Source organism: Sparus aurata, chromosome 5 (genome assembly GCF_900880675.1).
Source record: "Sparus aurata chromosome 5, fSpaAur1.1, whole genome shotgun sequence".
NCBI lineage: Eukaryota > Metazoa > Chordata > Actinopteri > Spariformes > Sparidae > Sparus > Sparus aurata.
The window spans coordinates 29,910,106-29,935,178 of NC_044191.1; the positions used below are offsets into that span (position 1 = coordinate 29,910,106).

The 25,073-nt window shown below is 43.0% G+C and overlaps 1 protein-coding gene and 1 long non-coding RNA gene across 5 annotated transcripts in view; one reads left to right on the forward strand and one right to left on the reverse strand.

The window, feature by feature from the left end:
• The first annotated feature begins 177 nt into the window (after window positions 1–177).
• On the forward strand, window positions 178–14,836 carry LOC115581297 (uncharacterized). Its single transcript, XR_003984022.1, has 3 exons — window positions 178–693; window positions 10,816–10,885; window positions 13,958–14,836. It is a non-coding gene; the product is annotated as an uncharacterized LOC115581297 (long non-coding RNA).
• A 6,579-nt stretch (window positions 14,837–21,415) lies between these two features.
• Window positions 21,416–25,073, reverse strand: part of agtpbp1 (ATP/GTP binding carboxypeptidase 1) — a 29,806-nt gene continuing 26,148 nt past the window's right edge. For all 4 annotated transcript variants that reach the window (XM_030417222.1, XM_030417223.1, XM_030417226.1 and 1 more), the window contains one exon: window positions 21,416–23,686. In XM_030417222.1, the coding sequence (XP_030273082.1) occupies window positions 23,515–23,686 (172 nt within the window). In that variant the 3' untranslated portion in view covers window positions 21,416–23,514. The remainder of the gene's footprint in view (window positions 23,687–25,073) is intronic.

Below are 25,073 nucleotides of genomic sequence, written 5' to 3' on the forward strand. Positions count from 1 at the left end.
ACATTTCCCACTCAGCAAATATGCTGTATGTTAATGCAATTTTGAGGCGACAGCTTTGGTTTCTGTTCTCCTGCCAGTCTGCCGGGGTCATAATGAGGAAATTGTCCTTTTTTCGCAGGTTTTCTGTTGGAATGTTTTAATTATTTGAGGTGAACGCGTGAGGTGGTTGCTAAATGACTGGCAGTGACGGCGCACAGACCCAAAAAAGGATTAGATACAGATGCAAATATTTGAACGGCTGAACAAACACAGTGATGATGAAAATCAACACCTCTGCAGCTCCCTCGAGTGAATTCCAAAAAAACGGCGCTCTAAATACAAAAGAGCGCTCCCCTCCCAGGGGACGCCATCAAAATGGAAAACGCAGGAAAACAGGACAACCTTATGAACGAGAGCCATTCCTCATCTTATGTCTCTCCCTCCTCCTGCAAGAGTTTCCTGTTCCACCGAAACGGAACAGCCAGTGGCTTTATCAAGATTTATGAGCTACATCATCATTGGAAATATAAGACACTTGTTGGGGCACACGGGGAGATGGGAGAGGAGGGGGGGAGCAGGCGGAGAGAGGGAAAGAGACGGTGCCGGCTGGAGAAGAGGAGAAACAGGAGGAGGAGGAGGAGGAGGAGGGAGAGAAAATCAACAGAGAACAAGATGAAGAGGGAAAGACAAACGGAGGGAGATAGCAGGATTCTGGTAAGAACAGATGTCTAGACTTGATCCTAAAAACCATCTTCGCTACTATCTTTTATGCTCCCGCTGTTTTTCTCTCTAAACGTGCTGACATCCCATTTGAAAGCTGTTATCAAGTGAAACACTCGAGAAAAAAAAAAACAAGCACAAGTGCAGCGGAGATAAAGGGGCTGAATAGACTGGAGACAAATGGAAAATGAGGTGAATCTCAAAGTCCATCAGCAGCAGCTGTTACATTACACGACCCCTCCCGATGGTGCACTTATTTCTCTCACTTCACTTTTCTTTTTCTTTTTTTGTCCTCAGAAAAACAATAGCAGGCAAAACAGACAGAAAGCTGGCACAGAAACAACGCCGACAAAAAATAACTCACAAGGGGCGCTGGTAGGCGTAGCTGCCACGTATAGCGAGAGGAGCTGAGCCGAAAGGTTTACGAGCAGAAGAGTGAGACACAGCAGACGATCGTTAAAGTCATGAAGTTCTTCAATACATTGCTTTCTTTTTTTGTTTTTGCAGGTTGAAATGAGAAAGCGACAACAATCTCGTGTCTGCATTCAGGGGAAAAGGTGCTGAAGCCAGGAGACATTTAGCAAGATTTATAGTCTATTATCTCTAAAGGAGCAATTTGTTTTTAGTGGAAGACGTAAAAAAAATTAACCAACATCATCGACGTTAAAAACCAGATGTGTGCCACAGTACAGTAAGCATGCTAACCTGCTAGCTCTGGGCCTCCCTGTCTCGTTATACCAATTTGCACTGGCAAGAGGTGACAGTCTGATAGCCCCTGTGGTTTCAGGTGTTACTGAAATACTGGAGTAGCAACAGGTTGTGTCGGCCCAACGACGGAGGCATCTCTCGAACCGTTCATTTTATCCATTTCACATTTGGCAGGTTTGTTCCTGAGGGCCCAAGAAAGCACATTGTCGAATTTGGTGCAATTTGGACACATGCAATATCAATAAATATTGAATAAATAGTGAATACCACTCTGTACAGCAGCTGGTTTAATGGCTCCGCAGACGCTGGGCTCACAAATGATCCCTCTCTCGTGATCTCATGGGGAAGCAGATGTAAACAAAATGGAGATTTGTGGAGAAACAACTTGCTGCCAGAACGCCTCGCAGTGAGAGAAAAAACAGGCAAAAGGATAAATGAGTCTGAATGAGTGTGGAGACGTGGTCAACACTGGTTTTCTATTCTTCAGCGAGAACTGGAGATGAGATTTCTGAAGTTTCTGCAAACAGAAGTTTGCCAGTTAACGTTAGCCTCAAGGGCTCGAACGTTTACCGTTGATTGGCAGCACGGTCAGCTGCTCCAGGACGCCTCATTTATTGGCTTTTGTGGTTCCGACTCAGAAAAGTGCAGATGCAATCATCCCGGTTTCAAATGGGCTCATGACTGGATCTGTAAACCCATCACATCACCGTTTAACTTGTGCCCAACAGCATGTTTTGAACTGGCGCCCCTAATTTTGGTTAAAAGCTGTATGAGCTGATAAAGCAGGTGTCGAAGAACAAAGGAAAGACGTGCTCCAGGATGAATTTACTCTCAAATTAGTTACTATAGTGCATGGTTCATTTTGCTGAGACAGCTGACTGGAGAGAAAAGACATGTGAGGACGCAATTGTGTATGAGAGTTGGAAAAAACAGGAAACTCCTGTAACAAGAGTGTGTGACAACTGACACTGATTTCAGTAATGACAACTGATTAGAGGGCCATCTTTGATTCTGGGATGTGAACATGTGATGTGACTGAATGTCTGAAAACACTCTTGGTTGGATGAGATCTGACACCCAAAATAAAAGGAAAACATAAAGGTGCAGAGGGGAGATTCAGTCAGTGTATTTACATGCACATCTTAGTCGGATTACAGCCATAGTTCGACTATGCTACTCAACCAGACAACTGCAATTATCCGAGTATACATGCCGGTGAGAAAATCGGATTATTGGGCCGAAGCATGTCATACCCCGGTACACTAGGTGGCGCTGTGCCCATTTCAACTAATGGTAACAGAGTTACCTCCGGCTGACCTCTTTACGTCACCAGCTGCCTCGGCATTCAAGAAAGATGGCGTACGAAGAGCGAGACGAAGCTACATCTTTGTACACTTCGTATATGGTTTACATGATAATTACACAAACTAGGTGCACAATGGCGCTCTTTCTTGCAGTGATTTTGGAGGAAAGACGCTGCCACCGCCGTCCGTCTACTTCCAGCTCACGGCCCCGGGGAAAAAATCTCGCGCCTGCGCAGAACGCAAAATCCGATCAGATCTGATGTAATGTATACATGCAGGAGTAATGCGACTATCAATCGAATAATCTGGGTGCTTTAATTCGACCATGAGAAATCCGATCCAGTCCAATTTTAGTCAGACTAAGGTGTAAATATGCATCCTAAAGATCCGATCATAATCGGACTAACACAGTAATTCGGTTTTCTTGAGTGTCATGTAAACGCACTGATGCACCTGCAATGTTTTGAGGTCATATCTAAGACTGTATACGGGATGTGCAGTTTAGTTGCTTTTCAAACTAAATCAACAGTCTCTCCAGGAAGTTGCGATATTTCAAACACCAGTTCCTGTGAATTCTGCACGATGGCGATTCATTTTTCAACCGTCTCTCTCCAGGAAGTTGCATTATTTCCGATCACTCCACCTTTTCATTAACATTTGACCAGTCATCATAATGGACTAAAAGCACAAAATTCACTGGGACTGGCGATTGCAACACCGCAACGTACTGGATGGACTGACTCAGAGTTTCTTGTACTCTGATGTGTGCAATATACTCTTTAAGTGGACTGACGTTCCTGTTACCTCTGAGTGCTTGTTGAGTGTCTCTTCATATCGGAGTGTTATCTAGTTATTCTAATAGTACAGTTGATGAAAAGGGAAAATGGATCCACAATGCCAAGGAGTTCTGGTACCTGTGAATGTGAAATGTTATATGGAGCCATTGTTTTTCTATAATTGATATGTTTTGTTATTATAAGATTTTTGTTTTTATTCCACCATGGCCAAATGCCCTATCCTGCAATATGTTAGAAAAAGTTTTTTTATCCGCCCCATGTTTGGGTTCCACTCCAGAATTTAATTGGTCTCCACTGCCTGAAAACAAAGCCTCCTTCAACATTTACAAACTTAGTTACCTTATAAATAGTGCTGAAATTCTCCTTTTCTATACTTTTTTTTATTTGGAGGACGGTTACATGATGGCGGCTTTTTCCTTCATCTTCTTCTGTGAACTTTTTCTTCATTGGTTGCAAGTGAAATTGAATGTCATTTTGTTTTTCCTATTTGATCGGTAGTGCAGCAAAACAAACCTTTCAATCTAAGGTCACTGAAAGGCTGGTTTAATCAGTCCCTTACTAGTGAAGCGAGTGAGGCAGTGTCATAGTTTTTGGTTTTTGGTCAGTTACTTCCTGTTTTGTTCTGAAGTTTTAACCTCACGCGTGTTGTCGCTCTTATTTCCTGCTCACCTGTGTTCCCGGGGTTGTTTCCCTCCTGTGTTCCTTCCCTGTTTCACATCAGCTTCGTTAGCACTGCCCCGTTCCCAGTGTCTCTCCACCTGCACCTCATCCCCTCGTTAGTTTAGTTTGCATTTAAGCCTGTGTGGTTCCCTCGTTCTTTTGCTGGTTTGTCTGTTCTCGTCCTAGCGTCAGTCCTGTTGCTGTTCCGTTTTTGTCCACGCGTTTCCTGCGCTCCTGTGCCTGTTCCCCAGTCCTCCTGTGTTCCCTGTGATCCTGACTTGTGCCTCACGGTTCGCTGGCCTGACTTTGGTACATTCCTTTGCCAGTTTTTGTTTTTTGTATTTTTGAATTGAGATTTTTAAACCGGCCTGTGCGTGTCTGCGTTTGGGTCCTCACCATTTTGCAACTGTGAAATGCAGTATAAATATATCTCACAATGTTTCGCTACTGCTTTAGAAAATAATGCAAATATTTACATAATAACATAATAATTAAAATAAAAAGCCATCTTTTTTGAGATACAAGATGCTTCACAACATATAACACTATACAGTATACTGTAGATGCAAATCTAGTGAGTCACAGAGAAATGAAACCAAAGTAAATGCAATAAAATAGAGGAATTCAAGAGCAGTAAACAAGAAACGAAAACAAAGACAGATGAAGACAATTTAATGTAAAAGGGCAACATTACAACAGTGATTACAACCAGTAAGCTCACAAAACTCATTTAGTCTAATTCCTGTTTTCTGATGCCTCCATTCTAACCTTTTATTCTAACACACCTGTTCTGCAGCGATTGGCTGAATATTTTATCCCACAAAAAACAAAAAAAAGAGATCCTTCATCAGAATTCAAATGGCAGAGTGCTTGATAAATGCCAGCCCTCATTATTTTGCAGCTTGTGCCACCTTCAACGAGCTTAGCGTCCGTCCGCTGAACAATACGACACAACGAAACGACTGGCGAGCCGTCTGCTGCTGCAAATCGAATCAAGTGTGTCTGCAACTGCCTGATTTTCATATGATTGACTAATGAATTGATGTAAGTGACGCAAACTGAGCTTAATCAGCTTCATTTGCCCTTTTAGAGATGTTAATGATAACTGTGTGTTTCCTGTTGTACACGGAGGGATGTTGGATTCTAGCAATAGTAGGGGAAAAAAAATATAAAGTGGAGAGTGACGGAGAGAGGACTGGGAGGAAAAAGTAGAAATGGATTTCTGGCTAATAGGTCGAACGCAACTGATGACAGAGAGAGGGAGAAAGGAGGGAGCGACAGAGAGGGCTGAAGTAGAGAACAATCGAACAAAGGACAAATAACAAGAGAGAAGTAATAAGCAGAGCAAGAAAATAAGAGCAAATTCAAACCAGGTGCAGACAGTGCAATCATGCATCGGGAGCCAACAACAGAAAACACTGGGGAGCCTGATGCAGGGAGAGCGATTGAGCGAGCAGCAGACGAGAGCCAGTGAACGAGGGATGGGCTTTTGATGGAGTCTCATCTGGAGTGTTTATGACGAGGCAGCGCCAGCAACGTAATGAGTTGACTGATCAATCTTTCCTCCTTGCCCCGCTGGATCAATAGCACTGTTTTGACATCCTACATTAAGCTCTAACTAATTGCCAGATTGCTAAATGCTTTTAAGAAGCAAGAAGAAGAAAAAAAAAAAAAAAACATATCCAGGCCAATCAATAATGCAATCACACCAGTGACTCTCCTGTACTGCCAGGGGAGGACGGATGTGCTGCTGTTTGTTTGTTTGTTTCGCTGTAGTGAGTGCGGTGAGGGATAAGAGCTAAACTGCTACCTGGTTGCTGAGTGTTTGCAGGACTTGCGGATCTCATTTGTGTGTGCGTGGTGTCGGGGCAGCAGGGAGTTGTGGTCAGGATAAGAGACCGGTGGTGTATTTGGGGTTTGAACCTTGGTGGCCTCAGCGGGACAGTTAGCTGATTTCTTTCACAGCTCCGCGGCTAAACCACCAAGACGTTAAAACGGCGCTCGCTGACGGGAGAAATGAGCCGCGACAGCTTGCATTTAATAATGGCTTTGAGGGTTTTGGATACAGCCAAACTGTCTCTCGTGTTTGTTGTTCTGGTCGTCTTTTTTTATTGGTCATGACGGCAAAACACCGAAGAAGATCCAGAGATTCAGCATCAGAGACAGCTGATCAGTACGGGTGCAAACAAGCCGACAGCCTCATCGGGATGTAAAACTGAAAGTAATCTCACATATTAATCCCTCATTTCATTATAATCAACCAACAGCTCCATACTTTTAATGGCTGATACCGAACAACCGATTCCACAGCTTTGATAGGATGTTTCCCTCCTCTCTGAACCCTTGTTGAGCATTTATTGCAAAAGGCAATCATGTTGTCTTCCTCTAAAAATGTAGAAAGGAAAAGAAAAATGACATCTATAGCGGTGATGACATGTTTATTTGGCAGATCACAAAGCTAAATTTAAGGGTGCATAGATGCAAGTCAATGAAAGAGATTTGGTTTAGCGTCACTGATATCACTAAATGGTCCTTATTTTTAAAATATCTGTTTGAAAACAGTGAAAACAAGGTGACAATGGTTGATCAGCCCCTCGGCTTTTCCTACGGAGCTTAATGGGGAGTTTTAGCTCATTATTTAGCTGTACGACCCGCAACTTTTTACTTTTTGATTCACGCTAACAGCTCTAATGGCATCGTTGGTTGCAACAGGCAGCTGTCTTCTTCTAAAAAAAAAGGTTTTAACAACCCCAGTATACATGAAATGCTCAGCACCGAACAGGACAGGGGCAAACAGTCAGGAAGTAGCTGATGAACAAAGTGAAGCTTTTAGCAACCAGAGAGTCTGCGATTCCACTCAGGAGATGGTAGGGACCAAAAACAGAGCAACAAGAGAGAGAATATTGGACACAAACACAACTCCAAATTAATTATAACGTTGCTTCATAAATGCTAGATGTGTAAACGGCCACAGAAAGGTCGATCTTTGGGTCCATGTATGTTGTTTGTAATTGCACCACAGAATGAAACATCCGGGTTTCTGATTGTACAAAGCTACAGTTACAGCTTTTTCTTGATGTTAAGGCATAAATGTCTGGGGTGTCCATCACATGGGTCAACATCAGTAAAGAACCTACCTGTTCTGGATTTAGTTAGCGTGGTTCGTATGGCTCGTTAGCTGACCTGAATACAATTTGATTATTACCAAATAGGTCCAAGCTGTAACAAAGCAGAATTAGCCTACAAGTCTCTTTTGACTTTATCACTTTGTTTTGAAGGTCCAACATGTGTTTGTCCAGGACTAACGGGGTCAGAGAAGCACCGGTTGAGAACATCAGACAACGATCTCTTCTTCTTCTGCACCTTTACGCAACCGTGGGGGTGAAAAACCCTTTATCATGAATTTTTCAGGCGAGCGGTGCTTCTCGTGCTGCAGAGGCTCTCCTGTACAGTCGCTTCATGCATTTTTAATGAGGAGAAACACACCGGACAAAATGCCATGGATTTAAAGTGCAGGTACAAGGGTGGCTGACCTTGTGTCTTACTATTTTCACAATTCACACAATCCTTTTCACACACAGCGACTCAGGAGCCAGTGATGAATCATGAGAGGAATCCAAATGGAGGCCCGGAAGACGAGCACGGAGGGCGAGAGAGAGGAAGGGAGGACGCACACGCACAGCATTCAAACTCAACATGAAAAGATATAAAAAATAAAGTGTGTATTGTTTTGTTACATGACATGAACTTAAGTCATGTTGACATTAATTTCAGGGATGCTGATTGTAGGAGAAGCTAATTGCATGCAGATGATGTCGTGATGGCAGTGATTAGGCTTTAATTGCGAAACAACTTAGTTTGATTTTTTTTTTTTTTTTTTTTTTTTCATTTTTAATATCACTAATGAAGCAAATTCAAATTTCAATGCCAAAGAGGGTGCAATAGCACAGATACCCACGGTTGTGTTTGAAGCTGAAATCATAATTAGGTTGATGATTAACTATCTTGATCATCGATTTAATGTTTTTAAAAAAACATTCACTGCTTCCAGTTCCTCAAATATGATTTGCCGGTTTTCTCTTTCTTATATAATCGTAAACTCAGTATTTGAAAACGTCATCTTTGACTTTAGTCTTTCTTGAACAAAGCAGTGTCATGGTTTCGGTTACTGGTTTGTTGTATCCTCTTGCGTCTCGCTGTCTCGCTCCGCTTCCTGCTCACCTGTTCTGTTTCCCTCCAGTGTTCCTGTGCTGCTCACCTGTCTCGCATCAGCCTCGTTAGTGCTGTCATGTTCCCAGTGTCTCTCCACCTGCACCTCATCCCCTCGTTAGTTTAGTTTGTATTTAAGCCTGTGTCGTTCCCTCGCTCTCTGTCGGTTTGTCTCTTCTCGTCCTCACTTTTTCATTTACGTGTCTCCTGTTCTCTGGTCGTTCTCTGTGTTCCTGATTTGTTCCTTTGTTTTCTAGTGTTATGTCATTTAGCTTTTGTATTTCTCTTTGTTTTTTGTTATTTTTAACTTCCCATCGCCTGCCTTTGTGCTGCTTGGTCTTTGTTTTTTGGACTGTGGATTGCAGCTTACATCATTAAAGCTTTTCTTATTGTCCAGAGAATTCCACTTTCAGTCCAGACAAATTAAGTTTCGGCGTTATATTTTGTGGTTCTGGCGGTGGATTCCACTTTTGTCCACAGGAGCCTTCGAAATCAACCGAATATCACGGTTCCTCGTTGTACCATTGAATTTCCCTCTACGTCCATCAGTATAATTGGACATTTTGTCATGATTTTGAGTCTTCGGCTGGTTTTTCTGTGCTTGGTGTGTTCCAGATTTGCTGGAGTTTTCTGTCTCACACAGAAGCTGCAGAGAATCTCATCAACTCCAGCCTGAAATGCTCCGGGCTACTCTGGATTCGTTGCCAGATTGTTGTTGTCTCACCTACGCTGTAAGCTCAGACCTCGGAGCTTCTAAAGAATTTGTATGCCACCCTGTCTCTCCTCGTTTCTTCCTCGAGCTCCAGCCTCACAAACCAGCAGCATCCAGCCTGCTCACCTCTGCCACTCGTCTCAGTCGTCCTTGCTCACTCTCCGAGCCGTCCTACCTGAGCTCCACTCTGCACTGCAGGGCAGAAGGCTGCAGCTCTGCCACCGAGTCAGCAACCCACCTGTACAGCCCTCACCCGAGCTCGACCTCAAGTAACCCCTCTGCCCTCGAAGCTTCCCTTCACTCAGCTCCTGCCAGCGATTCACTTGAACTATTACCTGACCCCTTTTTGTCAATAAATTCCTTCAAACCTTCCCCAGTGTGTTGTCCGCTCTGGGGTCCTGCAATACACCCACCAACCGTCACAACATTTTTCTGCCATGAAACTTTCACAACAAGACCTGCACACTCACCACACAGCGAACAAGAAGACTATGCTGGAAACTTTGTCAGAGACAATCCAACTTTTCTGGACTCTCGTTACATCAGAAAATAATTGTCAGAAGTTGGTCGTAGCCCAAGATGTATTATTTACCCCCCTCCCTTTTCTTTGACTCCTCTAAACTATTATTCTCTGCTGCTGCACTCGAGCTAATTATATTATTCCGACTGAGAACAAATCACACATTTCCCTCCACTGGGGGAAGGAGAGGATACATTCAAGCACTGTGGCAGCGCTACTGACAAGGGAAAAGTGACTTGCACATGGGAACGTCGCCAGGAGGAAAGATGTGATTTTTCTCCATCATCATAGAAATCTTGGGAATTCTCTCCGCTGTCCACAGGCTCATTACCATTCAGCTCTTCTTTGCTTTTCACCGCTCCCCTGTTTTTCCTCCTCGTCCTTCTCCATGACGTCTTCTCCATTTGTCCCCTTTCTCCTCCTCTGACTCCACCCCTGTCCCATCTGACTGTTCATCCTCTCCCCTCGTTCCATATCTCTGCTATTAAAACACCTAAATTATTAATCCTAAAGCGATAATCAATCAATAACACTCTTTCTTAGAGGGATAGACCGCTTAATAATTGACTAATCCTGAGGGGACCTCTGCCCCCGAGTGATTATATGAGCGTGTGTGTGTGTGTGTGTGTGTGTGTGTGTGTGTGTGTGTGTGTGTGTGTGTGTGTGTTTTGTGGGTGTGTGTTCGTGTGTAATCCCCCTCAGAAGGGTTCATCCATTTGCATTTGTGTGCACCTGCATGTGCTTATTGTTCCCTTTGATTGAGGTGAGTGTTATTGAGGTAGACTGGCTCTGATGAGGGTCATGAAGGACTAATTAAACCCTTAACTCTCATTTCTCCAGAAGCAGGAAAAGAGTCGTTAGAGGATGTAATTAGAATGACAAAGCCACAGGTGCAAAAAGGGGTAAACAAACACAAAGCACGCCACGTCACACGCCTTCAGTGGGATTTATTTTGTCAGACAGGTCGGTCATTCATACACTTTTTTTTTTTCATAAATCTTTTAAACCTTCACGCCACAAAAGCAGAGTATGAAGAAATCTCTGCAGGGCTGCATGTCTGTATGGATATCCCTGCTTTCGGCCTCCATCTCTGCATTCATACGTTTTTTGTTTTTTTTCCCCGTCAAGCTTTCACACCAAGATTGTCCTCGTTTAACCTGAGAACAGAGCACTTACAAAACTATGTACTTTGCTTCGTGTGTCCAGTGAAGCCAAACCCTCCAGATGCTGCGCTGTGAAGGATGGAGGTCCTTTTTTGAATCCCGGAAAAAAGATTGTAAGTAAAATTAATACTGTGCATGTTTTAATTAAATGTTTTCACTTTACAGTCACTGATTATCTCATTTATCACCATTTGGTTTAATGTGCCATTTAATTCAGCTTGTGACGTGCACGTGGTTTTATAGCTCGGTTTTTACTTGACTGCAGAGATGGAGGACATTTGTCATTTAATAGTGAGCTCCACACAACGGCCATTACTGCCGTACTTTAAAGGCGCTCTAATCAATACCTTTATATTAATAATAAAAAAAAAAGAATTTATGTGATGTGCTGCTCGTAAAGAATTGTCACATGAGTCTGCAGTCCCCTCAGCTCTGCAGTGTTTGAGCATCTTTCATTGTTTTGGTTTTTAAAGATTCAAAATTGTAATGTTTTGGTTTAGCGTCACCACCAGAATAAAATGTCAGTACGTTCACATTTGTGTCATAGTTTGAGTTGTGGTTTGTTATTTCCTGTTTTATTTTGAAGTTCTGCCCTCATTTCCTCCCTTTGTGTGATTCCCCGCCTGTTTTCTGTGTTCACCTGCGTCCAATAAGTTAGTCAGCCCTTTTGTATATAGTCTGAGTCTCCAGTGTTCCTCGTGTTCCCGCCTGTGTTCCGAGTACTTCTTTCCTTTGAACTTTATTTCATTTTTGTATTTCTTTTACTTCTTTAATTCTCACATTTGCCCATGCCTGCTCCTCCTGTTTTTTGTTGCCATTGGTATTTGTTTTCTTGTTTCCTAATTTTTGCTATTAACAATTGCTGAGTGTCTTGTTTGGGTCCTCACCATTTTTTGCTACATGTAACATTTTGTACATTTTATACCTACCACACTGAAACGTCTATGTTACTTGTGAAACCACTGGATATTTTTAGCGAGGGACCACGGCTTTGAACACTTGTTAGCGTGACAAAACTGTCTTTACCTACTGACCCCCATGGCGTTGGAAAGTGCCACAGTCCACAATACATTTCTGGAGCTGAACAGCAACACGGCATTGCAGCATTCTCTTGATCAAGTGAGATAACATATAATGGCTCAATCCAGTTTTTGTCAGGCCCAGAGATCCTAAATTGGTTTGATAAGACGTTGTTTACACCCATTTTAAAGCTGAAATCTTCGGTGCAGCTTCTAAGATAATAGCTTTGGCACAACCCTTTCTGAAGTGGGTGCACAAGCTTGACCAGTAATCAGGATTGTAAATATCGTTGAGCCATTTAATGGTTTTGTTTTTTCTAACATTTTTATGTAAAACCACAACTTGTCCTGTACTAGACTTTTGTGTTTCTCTACAGATTAAACTCACAAGATACAACATGTTGATAACTGTTTCCCTGTGCTTCCAATCTTAATGCTAAGCTAACTGCCTCCTTGCTCCAGCTCGATACCAACTATTCCTTTAAAAACAGCTTAAGAACTTGTGTTAATTTTGTATGGTGCCTTTCCAAATTTGAAGAATTAACAACATAACAAAGAAGCCCTCTTTCACATGCAACCAAAATTCACGTGTTCAAGCCGGCGTGTAAATAACGCTGATAAACTGTGACCCAGCTCTGCACGTTACTGTCAGCTCCATGTATAGTATTTCACGTTCAGTGGAGCTTGTTGTATTGTACACACACACACTGATGTTTTGTGGCTCCTGTGAGTCGTTGCTCTTAACATACCAAAGTGCTCCGAAGCTCTTTCAGTCAGGAATTCTCCCCTCATCCAATCTGTGCCTTCTGCGTCGATAACAACTCTTCTGTCAATGGCGGCAGCCGAGTAACCGCCTGCCTGCCTGCCTCAATCCTTAAATTACCTCCTAAATCTTGGCAGAGGGTCACACAACTGCTTCTTTTTAGCTGATGGGATTGGAAGCTACCTATTACCTTGACAGTCGCTCAGTCAACCTGCGGGGTCAAGCGGGAGGTCACATATCTCAGCCTGTGGTGGATTAGGGATGTTTTTGATCGACAGCTGGGAGGAGAAGACAGCATTAGCAGAAATGATGTCATGTATCCCCATTGTTTTGAGGAAACCGCTGGAGGAGACCACAGTTCACCTTCCTACCTTCACTCATGTTAAAAATGCGGAGACTGAAAAGGTGATTGTGATTGATTGTTCAGGTCTTAAACAAGCCTGTCTGTCACCTGTCACTTGAATTCCCGACAGTCTCCATGTTATCTTCATCACCCATCGCTCCGTTGACAATCCCCGCTGTCGATTAAAGACTGAGGGTAAAAGCTCATGAACAGACAGAGAAAGGAGGCTGTAAAAACTGAGTTAAAATACTGTTTATTTATCTGCACCTTCACATTAACAGTTTTAATGTAAGAATGGATGGAGCTCCTCAAAGCAACATGCTGCAATTTAAGTATCCAACCTGCTTGTCAAGCTCGCCAAATGTTGTTTTGCGAGCCTGGATTGAGCTTATTGTTGCGTCTCGTGGCCACATGGGGGGGAGATAAACCCAGTCACAGCTGCTGGTTAATCATCCAACCTCAGGGGGCAGTAATGCGGCTCAGAGTCTGCACAAGAAAACTTACTTGGATGATGATGCTTCGGCTTTGTTTTGTTTTTTCAAGAGAAAAGACGTAATTTGGGTAAATGCACAGCGCGTAACCTGCACATTCTCTGATGAAGACCAATGTGCAGCTCCTTCTCTAAGTTGTGTTTTTATGGGATCTTACAAGATAGCTCCGAATGCGGGAAAGGCTAACAAGGTCATATTTCGCCTCCTTGCTTCCAATTTTGCCCAGTGGTCGTTAGCGGTACTGCAGTGACAAATTTCCCCATTGTCCATCTTTATTAAGGAGGCATAAAACTGTTGACAGATCTTGAACTGCGAGCAAATTAAATGATGACTTCTTCTGTTATGAATTTTTTGATCCATGGAGGTTTTAGAGTTGTAAAACTTCAGTTTGATTATCAAAACATAAAGTGGAGAGAGCAGGTAGGAGGTGGATTGCAGTGCTGCAGCATTCTCCTAAACAACTTAAGTAACGTAGATTGTTTACAAATGCAAAGAAACAGCCAAAGTGAAGCAAGTGAATCTCCAGAAATGTTTCATGGACTATGAAACTTCTCCCGACTCTCCGACAGCATGAGGATGGTGAATATCGAGCGTACCGGGGAGGGAAACCACACAGCCATGGAGAGGACACGACCGGGTTAAACCCTGGACCTGCTTGCTGTGAGGAGCCTTACATCCCATTCTCAGTGATACATCCATGCCAGCTTCATCAGCCACATCTATGGCAACAACATAGGAAACGCTGCTTTGTGGCTTGGTTCTGTTTTGTATCTGCTCTTGTTGTCTGAATTCTCAACGTTGTGTTTTTTATGTTTACAATGCATCTTGGGATACTTCGTACTGTACGCGTTCGTCAGATTGGTTAATATGTTCTCCTGATCTCGGATGTGTTTCGTTTAGTTGGCGGGGGCCTCAGTGGGAAACGTGTGCACAGAGAGCAGAGTGATAACTAGGCTCATATCTATAGGAGGCGTACTTTAACTTACATATTAATCACACTCCTGGGACAGTGTGTGTGCCAGCCTGTCTGTGTCCGCGTCTCTCTGGATCTATCATCACTGCTCACTCTCTACTACCGACATGCATTAGTAGCACATGTACCGTTCCTGTCTCTACCCCGGCGTCCCATGAACTTACCGTGCTTTATGCTTTTTGTTAAGTGTGTCTGTGTGTTGCTCATGTGTGTAGTAAGTAACTGTGTTAACCTGAAGGTTATGGCTGTTGACCTTGCTGGCGTCCGTCCATTGATGTTCCCAAAGTCGCCTTTGGTCTGGGGTCTGACTGGACGCTGACACAGGACTATTAGAGCCGGCTGTCTCTTCGTCTTTCTGTTCTTTCGCAGTCTCTCTCTCTCTCTGACAGAAAGCTGACACGAGAGCTGTCCCTTCCTTTTCTTCTGTCTTTCTCAGCATCTTTTTCTTCCTGTTGTCTGAATCTCACCCTTTTTTTTTTTCATTCTCTGACATCCTCTTTCCTTTTTTTTTTTTTTACATTTCCCCCAGTCTTCACACCATGATTCCTCCCTAATGCTAATCCCCATCCTATTCGTATTTTTTTCTTCCACTCCCTCCAACAAATTTTGCCTTTTTGTGCAAATGAGAAGCAGGTCTCTCCAGTTTGATGTCGGAGCAGAACCGATGTCAGGTGAAATAAATTCATCTGAACTCCCATAAATTGCCAATCTGCAATGTGTATCAGGCAGAAATATATCTTCCTCTCGCTGTCTCTCAGTCTGACTAATGCTAAACAAGCTGATCCTGCATGATTTTAAAATATATTTCCAAGCTGTGCAGCGACACTTCTTTTTCACATCTGTGTACCTGAATCTGATATGCTGCTCTGGTGGAGCTTAGTCATACTTTCCCCTTTATTTGCGGAAAGAAAACATTAATGCTCAGAATGAAATAAAGAAAAAAAAAACAACCCAGCAGGGCTGTAGGATGTGGAGGTGTGTGTGTGTGTGTTTATCCAGCTAGTATCTCCAGAGTTCTGTCTATGGGGCAATACATCCTTCCTGTTTCCTGCTTTGTTGGCCAATGATAACCTGATACACCCTGGAGAGAACCGTGGGGGCGTCGAGGGGGAGAGGAGGTGGAGGGAAAGAGGCAAAGGACGAGATAGAAGAGGTGTAGAAAAGAGATGGGTGGTGGTGAAGAGGGAGCCACCATATACAGATGAAGCGATCAAATCAGCTTCACTTCCTTCCCGAACTGTCGGGCGATGTAACTGCAGAGCCACTATCTCTGTGTCCGACCCTGCCGGGGATACAATGCCGTTCGCTTTATTCAATCCTTTTTTTTTTCTAATTGCTTTCAAGTCTGCCTCATTTGCATATGCATGCTAAGAGGGCATCTTATTGGAGGAGAAGTGGGAATGGAAAAAAAAAAATGGAATGGGTTGAAAAGCACCCGGAGAGGGAGAAAAAAAAAAGCAGGAGAGAGGGAGGCAGAGAGAGTGTTGTATAAAAGAAAAGGCTAAAAGGAGGAATGAATGAACAAACAAGTGAATAACAGACGGGATGTGAGTAAGTGCTTCTAGAAAAATCAGTCTCTCCGGTTACCACGGCAACGAGAGGTGCAAGTTGGCTCTGCTCCCTACGTAACCAATTATGTGTGTGTGTGTGTGTGTGTGTGTGTGTGTGTGCATCCACTATCTAGGGCTATTGATATGCAAAAGAGAAAGTGGGTCCATGTGAAAAAAAAAAAGAAGAAAATGTTTGCAGGGCATTTGATTTTAACGTGGTGTGTTTGCATCTGTTATCTGTGTCAAGCTGTCTTCTGTCAGTTTTATCAGCAGCTGCATTTTTCTGTCCTCACACACAAACACACAGGCAGCGAACAAAAACCCTACAGTGTTCGCACTGTGGTGTTCGTAGACTATTTAGAAAAAAAAATAAATGCCTCACATTGAAGGAACAATCGGATGTAGCTCCCTCTAGCGAGAGATGCTACTCATGGCACCCCGGCCCCTTTTATTTTAGATAGCAACTTTGGCAACTTTGAGTTTTTTCAAATGTGCTGCCCCTCCCTCCAAAAATAAAAAGCAGAAGGAATCATCTTAAGTGAAAGTGAAAATATGGCGAAATCCGTCAGCGCAAACATTATTATTTTTCATCTTTTTGATTAGCTTTATAGCTTTGGAGAGTTAACGCCCACACACACACCAAGCTGACATTAAAGAATTAATGGCGATGCAGGCGGACAGTCGTATCACTTCACATTAGCTTTTTGTAAAACATCACAAAGACTACAGCGGGAGGCTAACCGCTTGAGAGGAAGTGTCTCCCCATACCACCGGGTAGCTGTAGGCTGTTTTCTCCCATTCACACTGCCCTGTCAGTGCCGATACTCCACTTCAGCGTCTATGCGAAGGTGTGGAGATGCAGGGGACCGTTTCGCTGAGGCTCTGATCCGCCTCCGGAGGAAGTATCAGGGCTGCAGCAGAGGTGAGCCGGCGTCTTTGTGAATGGAAAAGCCAGAGGTGTGTGGTTCTGATGGTGTTCACAGTCTGACAGCTAAACAGATCCTTCACTCATCAAATAAACAAGAAAAGTCCCACACTTCTAACCAACCCACAAAGCAACGTTACAGGACCAGGCAGTGTCTTGGAAACTTATGTGAAAATATTGCATCCATACATGGAAAAACCTCTGTCATTCTGTCTGTCATCCTGTCTGCCATCCTGTCTGTCCAACTGACTCTTTGTCACATGTCTGCCCGAAAAACAGCGTCTGTCCCTGGCAACAGAGCCCGGCAGTTGTATGGAGGTGATTATGTGACATGACTCAGAGCAAAAAACTTAAACTCACCATGTTTTTGTGGCCTTCCACTATTGTGTTGTTGTAATTACTCTCTCTCTCTTCTGTCTCTTTTGGTTGGCTGCTCAGTTCAGTGTTAACAGACAAAGGTGGTGATAATGCACAGTCTCTCTGTGAAAAGGGCTATATTGTTTTAAAAAAAATGTGAAACTGAAAATAAGGAAACGTAAAATTGAACTTATCTGACAGGCTGCTGACGTACAACCCATTGTAATGATAAAGACGCACTTTTTTGACATCACTCTCGCTAATTTAGCCACTTCTGAACAAGAACACGATCAAATTATCTGAGAGAAAGTTACAAATGTTGCTGCAGATGGAGGCAAAATTAAATTAAAGCTAATAAATGGGTGAAATCTTCGATGTCACAGCGACAGGCTCAAGAGGCTTTTCCCGTTTCTCTTCTCGTGCACTGATTCTGAACAGCCAATCAGAGCGGTGTCTCTCACCGGTGAGCTATGCCGCAGATTCTAAATGGTCAATCAGCCAAATGTCAGCAGATTAGAAGATAAGAGCCTGCAAGTGCCAACAATTGGCCTGTCAGCTGTTAACATTGTTTGTATTCATTTATCTTGTGATCTCTGCGAAGCTTTGACCTGGTAGAATATGAGAAACATGTCTGTTTAATAAGGTACTAAACAAATAAAGGTTGTTATCATCCATAAAAGGGGAAAAAGACACATTTTGTCAGATCTGATAGGTGGAAGACAAATAAAAAATACAGTTGCTGATGTCGGACTGAACCTGAGTGATTTTCGCACCTTTAATGGCACCATTTTGAAACCATTCAACCGCCTTCAAAAGCACTTCTCCCCATCATACTGTGTAACAGCTTACACTGCTTGACTCTTTATTGAGGACCTTTGATGCTGAATTACAGTGTGATCACACACACACACACACACACACACACACACACACACACACACACACACACACACAGTTTTCCGGTCATGTGCGCCGCTGTGACATGCAGCCTATACACACACGTCTTTGTCAGGCCGTTCTTTGTGGACTTGTACCTTTTCAGGGGAGCCATTCTGTCCCTCAGTGGGACCACCAGTGAGTTAGAGGTGCAGCCAAGTCGGACACTGGCACTAATTGGCCACGCTGTTAGAGGCGCACAGAGCCACACTTAGACTACAGAAATAAGCTCGTCAGTGCGAGGATGGAGGCCGGGCACGGTGCCCGCATGGATGCGTAAGACGGAGGGAGAGAGATTTCTAATTGGGGTCTCTGGCGATCATGAGAAACATACGGAGAGCAGTTGAACGCCACCTCCCCGCAACACACACACATACACTTTCTGTCCTCTGACCAGAGCAGTTAATTGGGTGGTAGGTTGGTGTTTGTGGTGGTGGTTGGAGGGTGTAGAGGAGGGGAGGGGAGGGCAGGGGGTCTTTTGTCTGATGCACTTCAGCTGCTCTGATTGACAGCAGGGACAGGAAGTGAGGGCGTGGGGCTTAGAGAGGAAAAGAGCTTTTCTCTCTACGCTGCCTTCCTCAGATTAACATTCTCCTCCACCTCTCCAAATTCCTCTCGTCCTCCTCTCGGCTTTTTTTTTTAATTTTCTTCCGCTCCTGCTTTCGCTCTCTTGCTTCCCTCTCACTTTCCTCCTCCTCTGCATCCCTTCGTCCATTTATATCCATTTACATGTGGAATCATACGATAATAATTCTTCTTGAGGACATTTGTGGCTGCCTGTTTTTTTTTTCGTTGCCCCCTTTCTCGCCTTGTTCACTTCCTCAGAAGCAAAAAGATTAGGTTACCCGGGGGCACTTAAGCAGCGGAGGTACATTGCTAAACAAATGCTTATACAACTCTGCCACTGACATGATGTGATTGAGTGTCTACTTATGCTCTATTAGCCCAGAAATAAATCAGCTCGGACCAAAAACCCCCGGACAGCGCCTTGTGGACTTCACCAGCTCAGTGCTGCTGATAACTGGGACGCTGCGTGTTTCGTGGGTTAATCGTCAGGTTGTTGTTCCCGATAGAAAGAAGGCAGTTTCGAACACTAAAGGAGGGCTTGTGTGAACATTTTTCTAGCCCTCAGCGCTGAATGGAGAGCAAACTGCGCACCAAGAGGTTGATTGAGGACGAAGCATTACATCATCCGATTTTTTCAAAGCCTCTTCTTTCCTGATTTAACTGCTGCGTTCGCCTGGAAACAGAACAATTATCTTTTCATCACCATCAAAAATGCATCTGATACATCTGCCTACACAGAGGGCTTCTTGCCACTTGTGTGTTCATAGATACATAGATAGATAGATAGATAGATAGATAGATAGATAGATAGATAGATAGATCTCGCTGCAGATTGGTGGTTGTGAAAGTGTCTCCCTGTGTCACAGAGAGATGAAGAAGTCTACTGATGACGTCAAACTCAAACAGCAGGTTCACATTTTTCAGTATTCGTTCCTTCTGTCCACACATACATACACACAAAGATAAACATTCCCTTTATAAAGTGAACGTGGAGCTTCAGCTGTTTGAGTTTGTTAAATCCAGCGAATGTCTCCCAAGTTACTTTGTTTGCAGTTTCAAGTTTCTCCTTTTGTTTTTCTCTCAGTTTCCGGGCCTGACTGGTTTGAGTGGGGAGCCGGTACCAAAACAACTGTAACTTTGGAGGAGAGCCAGTTAATTTGTTTAAACTCTGCTGAAGTTTCGTATTAGCTTTAGTTGAACTGTGAAATTAATTTTTTGCACAAAATGAGGACTGTGGATTCTTGTCCCCAATTATTTACACTGAATGGGCAGTCCTTCAAAGGAACATTAGCATGAGAGTAATGTGAACCCTGTTCTTTTAAAGGGCACAATGCAGTTTTTGGAGAAAATGTCGTATTTGCTACGTTAATGAGGTAATAACACAAAATATGAGTTGCTGAACTGAATAAACAAGCTGTTCTCAGAGGAAAATAAGGTGCCAGAACACTGTTTGAAGCTATATATTATCATGAAATTTTGTCGTCCTTTAAGGTCAGTTGTGTTTATTCCGTTTAATCAGTCATGAAAACAGAGAGTTTGTTTACGTTTCTTTAGGCTTAAAAAAATCAGTCAATGAAGATCTTTGAAACTTCCTGCACTTTTTTAAGGATTTCACTTGAAATAAAGGCTTGGATTCGTCCACTACAACACTAACACTAACTTAAAGGAGGAGTCACTGTTGTGTACAGTGTTAGCAACATGATGGCACAGTTTATTTTATGGAGTCATGCACGACTTCAGGATTAGTACGAAAATGAAATTTTAAGTCATAATCTACCAACAGATGAAAAATATGGGTTTTGTAGTGCACAAAATATTCCTGGAGCTTCACAGTATTCTGCTGAACAGCTGAAGAAGACGGAGACTTGTTTTGACACATAAAAATATAACTGAATCGACCGTCGAAACCTTCACAGTAGCTGCTCAGCTAAAACCGTGAGGAAGCACACACTGTCACTTTTTTCAGAACAGTTTGGTATCTGCAGGCTTCTGGAGACTTGTTGCACGTCAGACGACCCACATAGAACCCTTTTGTGTTTTTATTTAGTCCCCATCTACTTCTGTTTTTTAAGAGAAGGCCACGATGTTTTGCTGTGAAGATCCAGAAGAAATGTTTTGTAGACTATGACACTTCACCTGATTCTCCATCAGCATGAGGGTGACTAGATAATGACTAATTTTTTTCTTTTTGAACTGATCCTTTTATCATGCATGACCCCTCAGATAAACTTTGCAATCATGTTGCTTACACCGTACACAACCACGATCCCTCTCTCTTAAGTATTCGGAAAATATTATTTTCTTGGTTCTGCTCACGTTTTCCTAACCAGGCTACTGTGGAGAATCAACATTGTCACACAGCCACACGAAGGAGTGTGTGCAGCATTGGAAACATGAGGAGCATGAAGATTGCTTAAGCAAATCCAGTTTAACTTAATTATCTCAACTCTACGTCAACTATGAAAATAAGACCCCGTTGTGAAGAAAAACATTTTTCCCTCATTACGTGTTTGGTTTTGTTCTGTCACTTACAGCACTCCAGCCCTTAATTAAGTTTGGATCCGTCACAGATACTTTACAAAGTTTGAGAGAAAGGTCTCCATGAGGACAGACGTCGAGTAAATGTAACGGTTGTTAGGACTGAAAAGAAAAATAATCCAACCTTGCTGTGGCAAAGCACACACTGTTTAGTACCAGGAACAATGAATACAATGCAGCGTACGGTTTACCACATTCACATTTTATTTCCCATGTTCACTCTTAGCTTCAGTTTTCTGTGTTGCAATCAAATTAAAATGAGTTTCCATCTCAGCTCACGTACCTCCAAACAAACATAAAAACAGAAGTAGCCCAGCATAACCTGCTACGGACAAATAAAATACATAAAACAGCACACACGCAAGGTATCACATATGTTACACACACACACACACACATGCTCCCAGAACAAGGACCTCCCTGGGTTTTTTTTAAGATGACCATGAGAACCATTTGAGAGAAAGTAGAAAACAAGGGAATGAAAGAGGAGAGAGGGAGGAGAAAATGACTGGAGGGGAGGTGAAGGAGAGTGAGGCAGGTAATCAAATTTAAAGGAAGAAACACACTGTAAGGGTATTAGCTGAGCTAAATAATGGAATAACTTAAACTCCTGCACACACACACACTTACACTCATACACTCAAAATGCCTCTTTTGAAACCTCAGAAACAATGATAATAAATTACAAAAAAAACAAAACATAGCCATGCGCTAGCTGTACAAATGCAACAGAAACATCTCTCATCTCCATAAACACGTCAAGAATTATGCAACACGCTACATCTTTATACTCTCAGGACGAAGCACCATCTGTTATGCACGGGTTCTCTCCTAAGCAAATCCACAAAGTGTACACACAGGTTGAAGGACAGGATAGAAAGGAAACTAAATTCCAGTACGATTCTTTAAAACATCACAGCAACGTTACGATCAGCTTTGGGGCTGAGCTCTGAGAACTTCAAACTAATGAGGTGACTGAAAGTTGAGGTTTGCAAACTGTGACGTGAAGTTGATGTTTCTCTCCCAGACAGTTTGTTTCTCTTTGTTTTGCGTGTATAGTGTTTATCCAAAGTGCAAAAGGGATTTTCTGCTCTCTGCAGCTCATGCGTCTTGTTCGTCACAGCTCTGTCTTAACATTTTAATACTGTCTGTTCTTTAAAACAATGAAAAACACCAACAGCGCTCGCGGTTTATTTTACATTCCATCTTCATGTTTCTACTCTGAGCGAGACACTCACACTGAACTTGTGTTAGTTAGTCTGTGCCGCGTGGTTATATCTGCATTTCATGAGCTGTACAAGGTGTGTCTTGATAAAGACGTGAACATTCTACATCTGAGTGATATAAATAGTTTCAGTTTTGGAAAAAGCAAGGCAAACAGCACATGGACGATCGGACCACGTGCACTGCGGCCGAAGAGGGGAGAGGAAGTGAGGTCACGACTCAAGTGTAGGAACATCTGAGGGGGTTTTTCTACATGAGACACTCGGGATGATTAACGCGCAGCTAAGCTATGAGCCGTTTGATCATCCCTGTATCACATTTAGACACCTTGGCTTGTCGGGGGAAAAAAGGACGGGCAAGCAAGGAAAGACGCGCGGACGGCCTAAACAACCGAAGGAGTTGAAAGTTAAAGTGCAGGGTGAGACTACAGAAAGGAAAGAAAAGGGAAATAAGAAGGCAGTTTGGTTGGATCTCTAAGCTGGTCAGTGGAGGAGATCCAGTTTCCCTCGATCACCAGGAGTGTTTTGATCAAAACACGGGGTCACAGGTGAGAGAGGTTTCAAAAACAGTACCGAGAGAAGGCTCTATTACACTACTGCAGCCGTGTCAGGTAGCGCCAGTGTGAGATCGGCTGTGAAAAATGAGCGTGTGGTCAAGGGTTCAAGTTAAGGATCGGCGGTGCCTGCTGTTTGCTGCTCTGGCTAGCTATATGTGAATCTCAGAGGCTACATGGTGTCTGAGGTCAGGGGTTACAGTTCATGTAGGTTATAGTATGAGGGTGAAAGGTGAGAACATTCATTGAAATCCATCCCGTCGGAAGTGAGAGGCAGGTGGAATTTGCACCCGCAGGAGCAACACAGCTGGGAAAAACAGCACCCGATCGGTGTCAGCACAGCCTACGTATGATAATCGTCTATATATGAGGGTCAAGTGTAAGTTTACTGTGGGTGGGTTCTGACTATTCACCAGTGAAATCTTTCATTTTAGCTAACAATCCAAACACTGGCTGCCTTAATGCTCAGATTGCCAGGTATAGAGGAGATAAACACCTCAGCGTTATTCCCTGTGATTTGTCTCGGAGTCCGACAGCTGATCGGGAATCTCCTGGATTTCGCCGACTTGTTCGATTTCGGCCTCGGCGTCCTCGTCGTTGCTTTCTGCGCTGTAGTCTATCGCCTCCAGAAAGTCCGGCTCATCCTCCTCCAGCACGTAGGTGGTGGTGCTACTGCTGGATAACAAAACAGACATTTTTATGGAAGTTAATAAAGTGAATAAAACTTTGCGCGCCAAGCACATCATGTACATACGTTATCACATCGTAAGCTACAAGTTCCATTTGGAGGCAGCAAACATCATGTCAGCTTTCCAGGAACATTGATGCTGATGGATATTTTAGAATTACAAAATGTATTTCTGCATGAATTATTACAAGAAACAATTCAATAAATGATAAACATCTGTACAGCTCTTCTTAAAAACAAACACATATCCTCACTCCGATATATTGTGAGTAATGTGATGTTGCTCTCCTTCACTCTGAGCTGAACTCAGTCACTAAGAGCTCTCTGATTTCACAGAGTAAAACACCCAAGAAAATGCATTTGAAATGGGTTTCATGGTCCTTGAAAATGCACTCTTGAGAAGCCCGTTTCTTCAAAGCACAGAAAACAGAAAAAACAAACAGCATGAGGCATTTGTACAAAATGTAGGATTGATAATACGCCTGGTTGTTTGGATAAATATTTGCTTTATGAGATGTTAATTCATAACATAAAGCCTGTGATCTTACAATATTCACAAATGTCTGATGAAATAATTTGAGTTTGGACGCGGTAATGGGAGGGTGGCAACAGATGATTATTTTCATTATTGATGGATGTATCAATTATTTAAGATTCATTAGTAAGTTGTTTGCTTAATAAAAGGCAACAAATGTCAGAAATTCCCACGAGCCCGAGGTGGTGTCTGAAAATGTCTTGACTTGTCGAACAGTCGGCAGAAAAAAAAGAGAAGAGAAGGTGAAACAAGATAATCTCTTGATGAATTAAAACAAATCATAGATTATAAAAATCATTGCATTAAAATACATTTTACAACAGAACAGAAGCTGGACGCTGTGCTCGTGTGCTCTGACGGGTGAAGCTAGTTTTTTTTTCCCTCTGGGTCTTAATGGTTAAATGGTTGCTGGTTCTTTGAGGTTTTAGTGGCTTTAGTGGGTTTTTAATGGTGTTAATGGTCTGAAATGTGATCCCAAGGAGACAGTCGATCAGGGGGGCTCAGACAATGATCTCCCACCAAGCTCAGCAGTGTGTGAGTGCAGGAGGGAGAGACAGAGGCAGAAACTGTGCGTCAGTATTTGCACAGTAAATGTGTACAGCGCGCGCGCGCGTGTGTGTGTGTGTGTGTGTGTGTAATGATGTGGATGGACAGAATATTGTCCAAACAGATAATGAGAGTTGTGAGTCAGCCATTACAGGCCATTACAGAAGACCAATCCCAACCCTCTTTTCTTTGGGTTTTCTGTATCCACCGTCTCTATATACACACAGTCCATCTTAATATACAGATCCGTGTGTGTGTGTGTGTACATTAAAAGGTTAAGTCTCCATATCTAC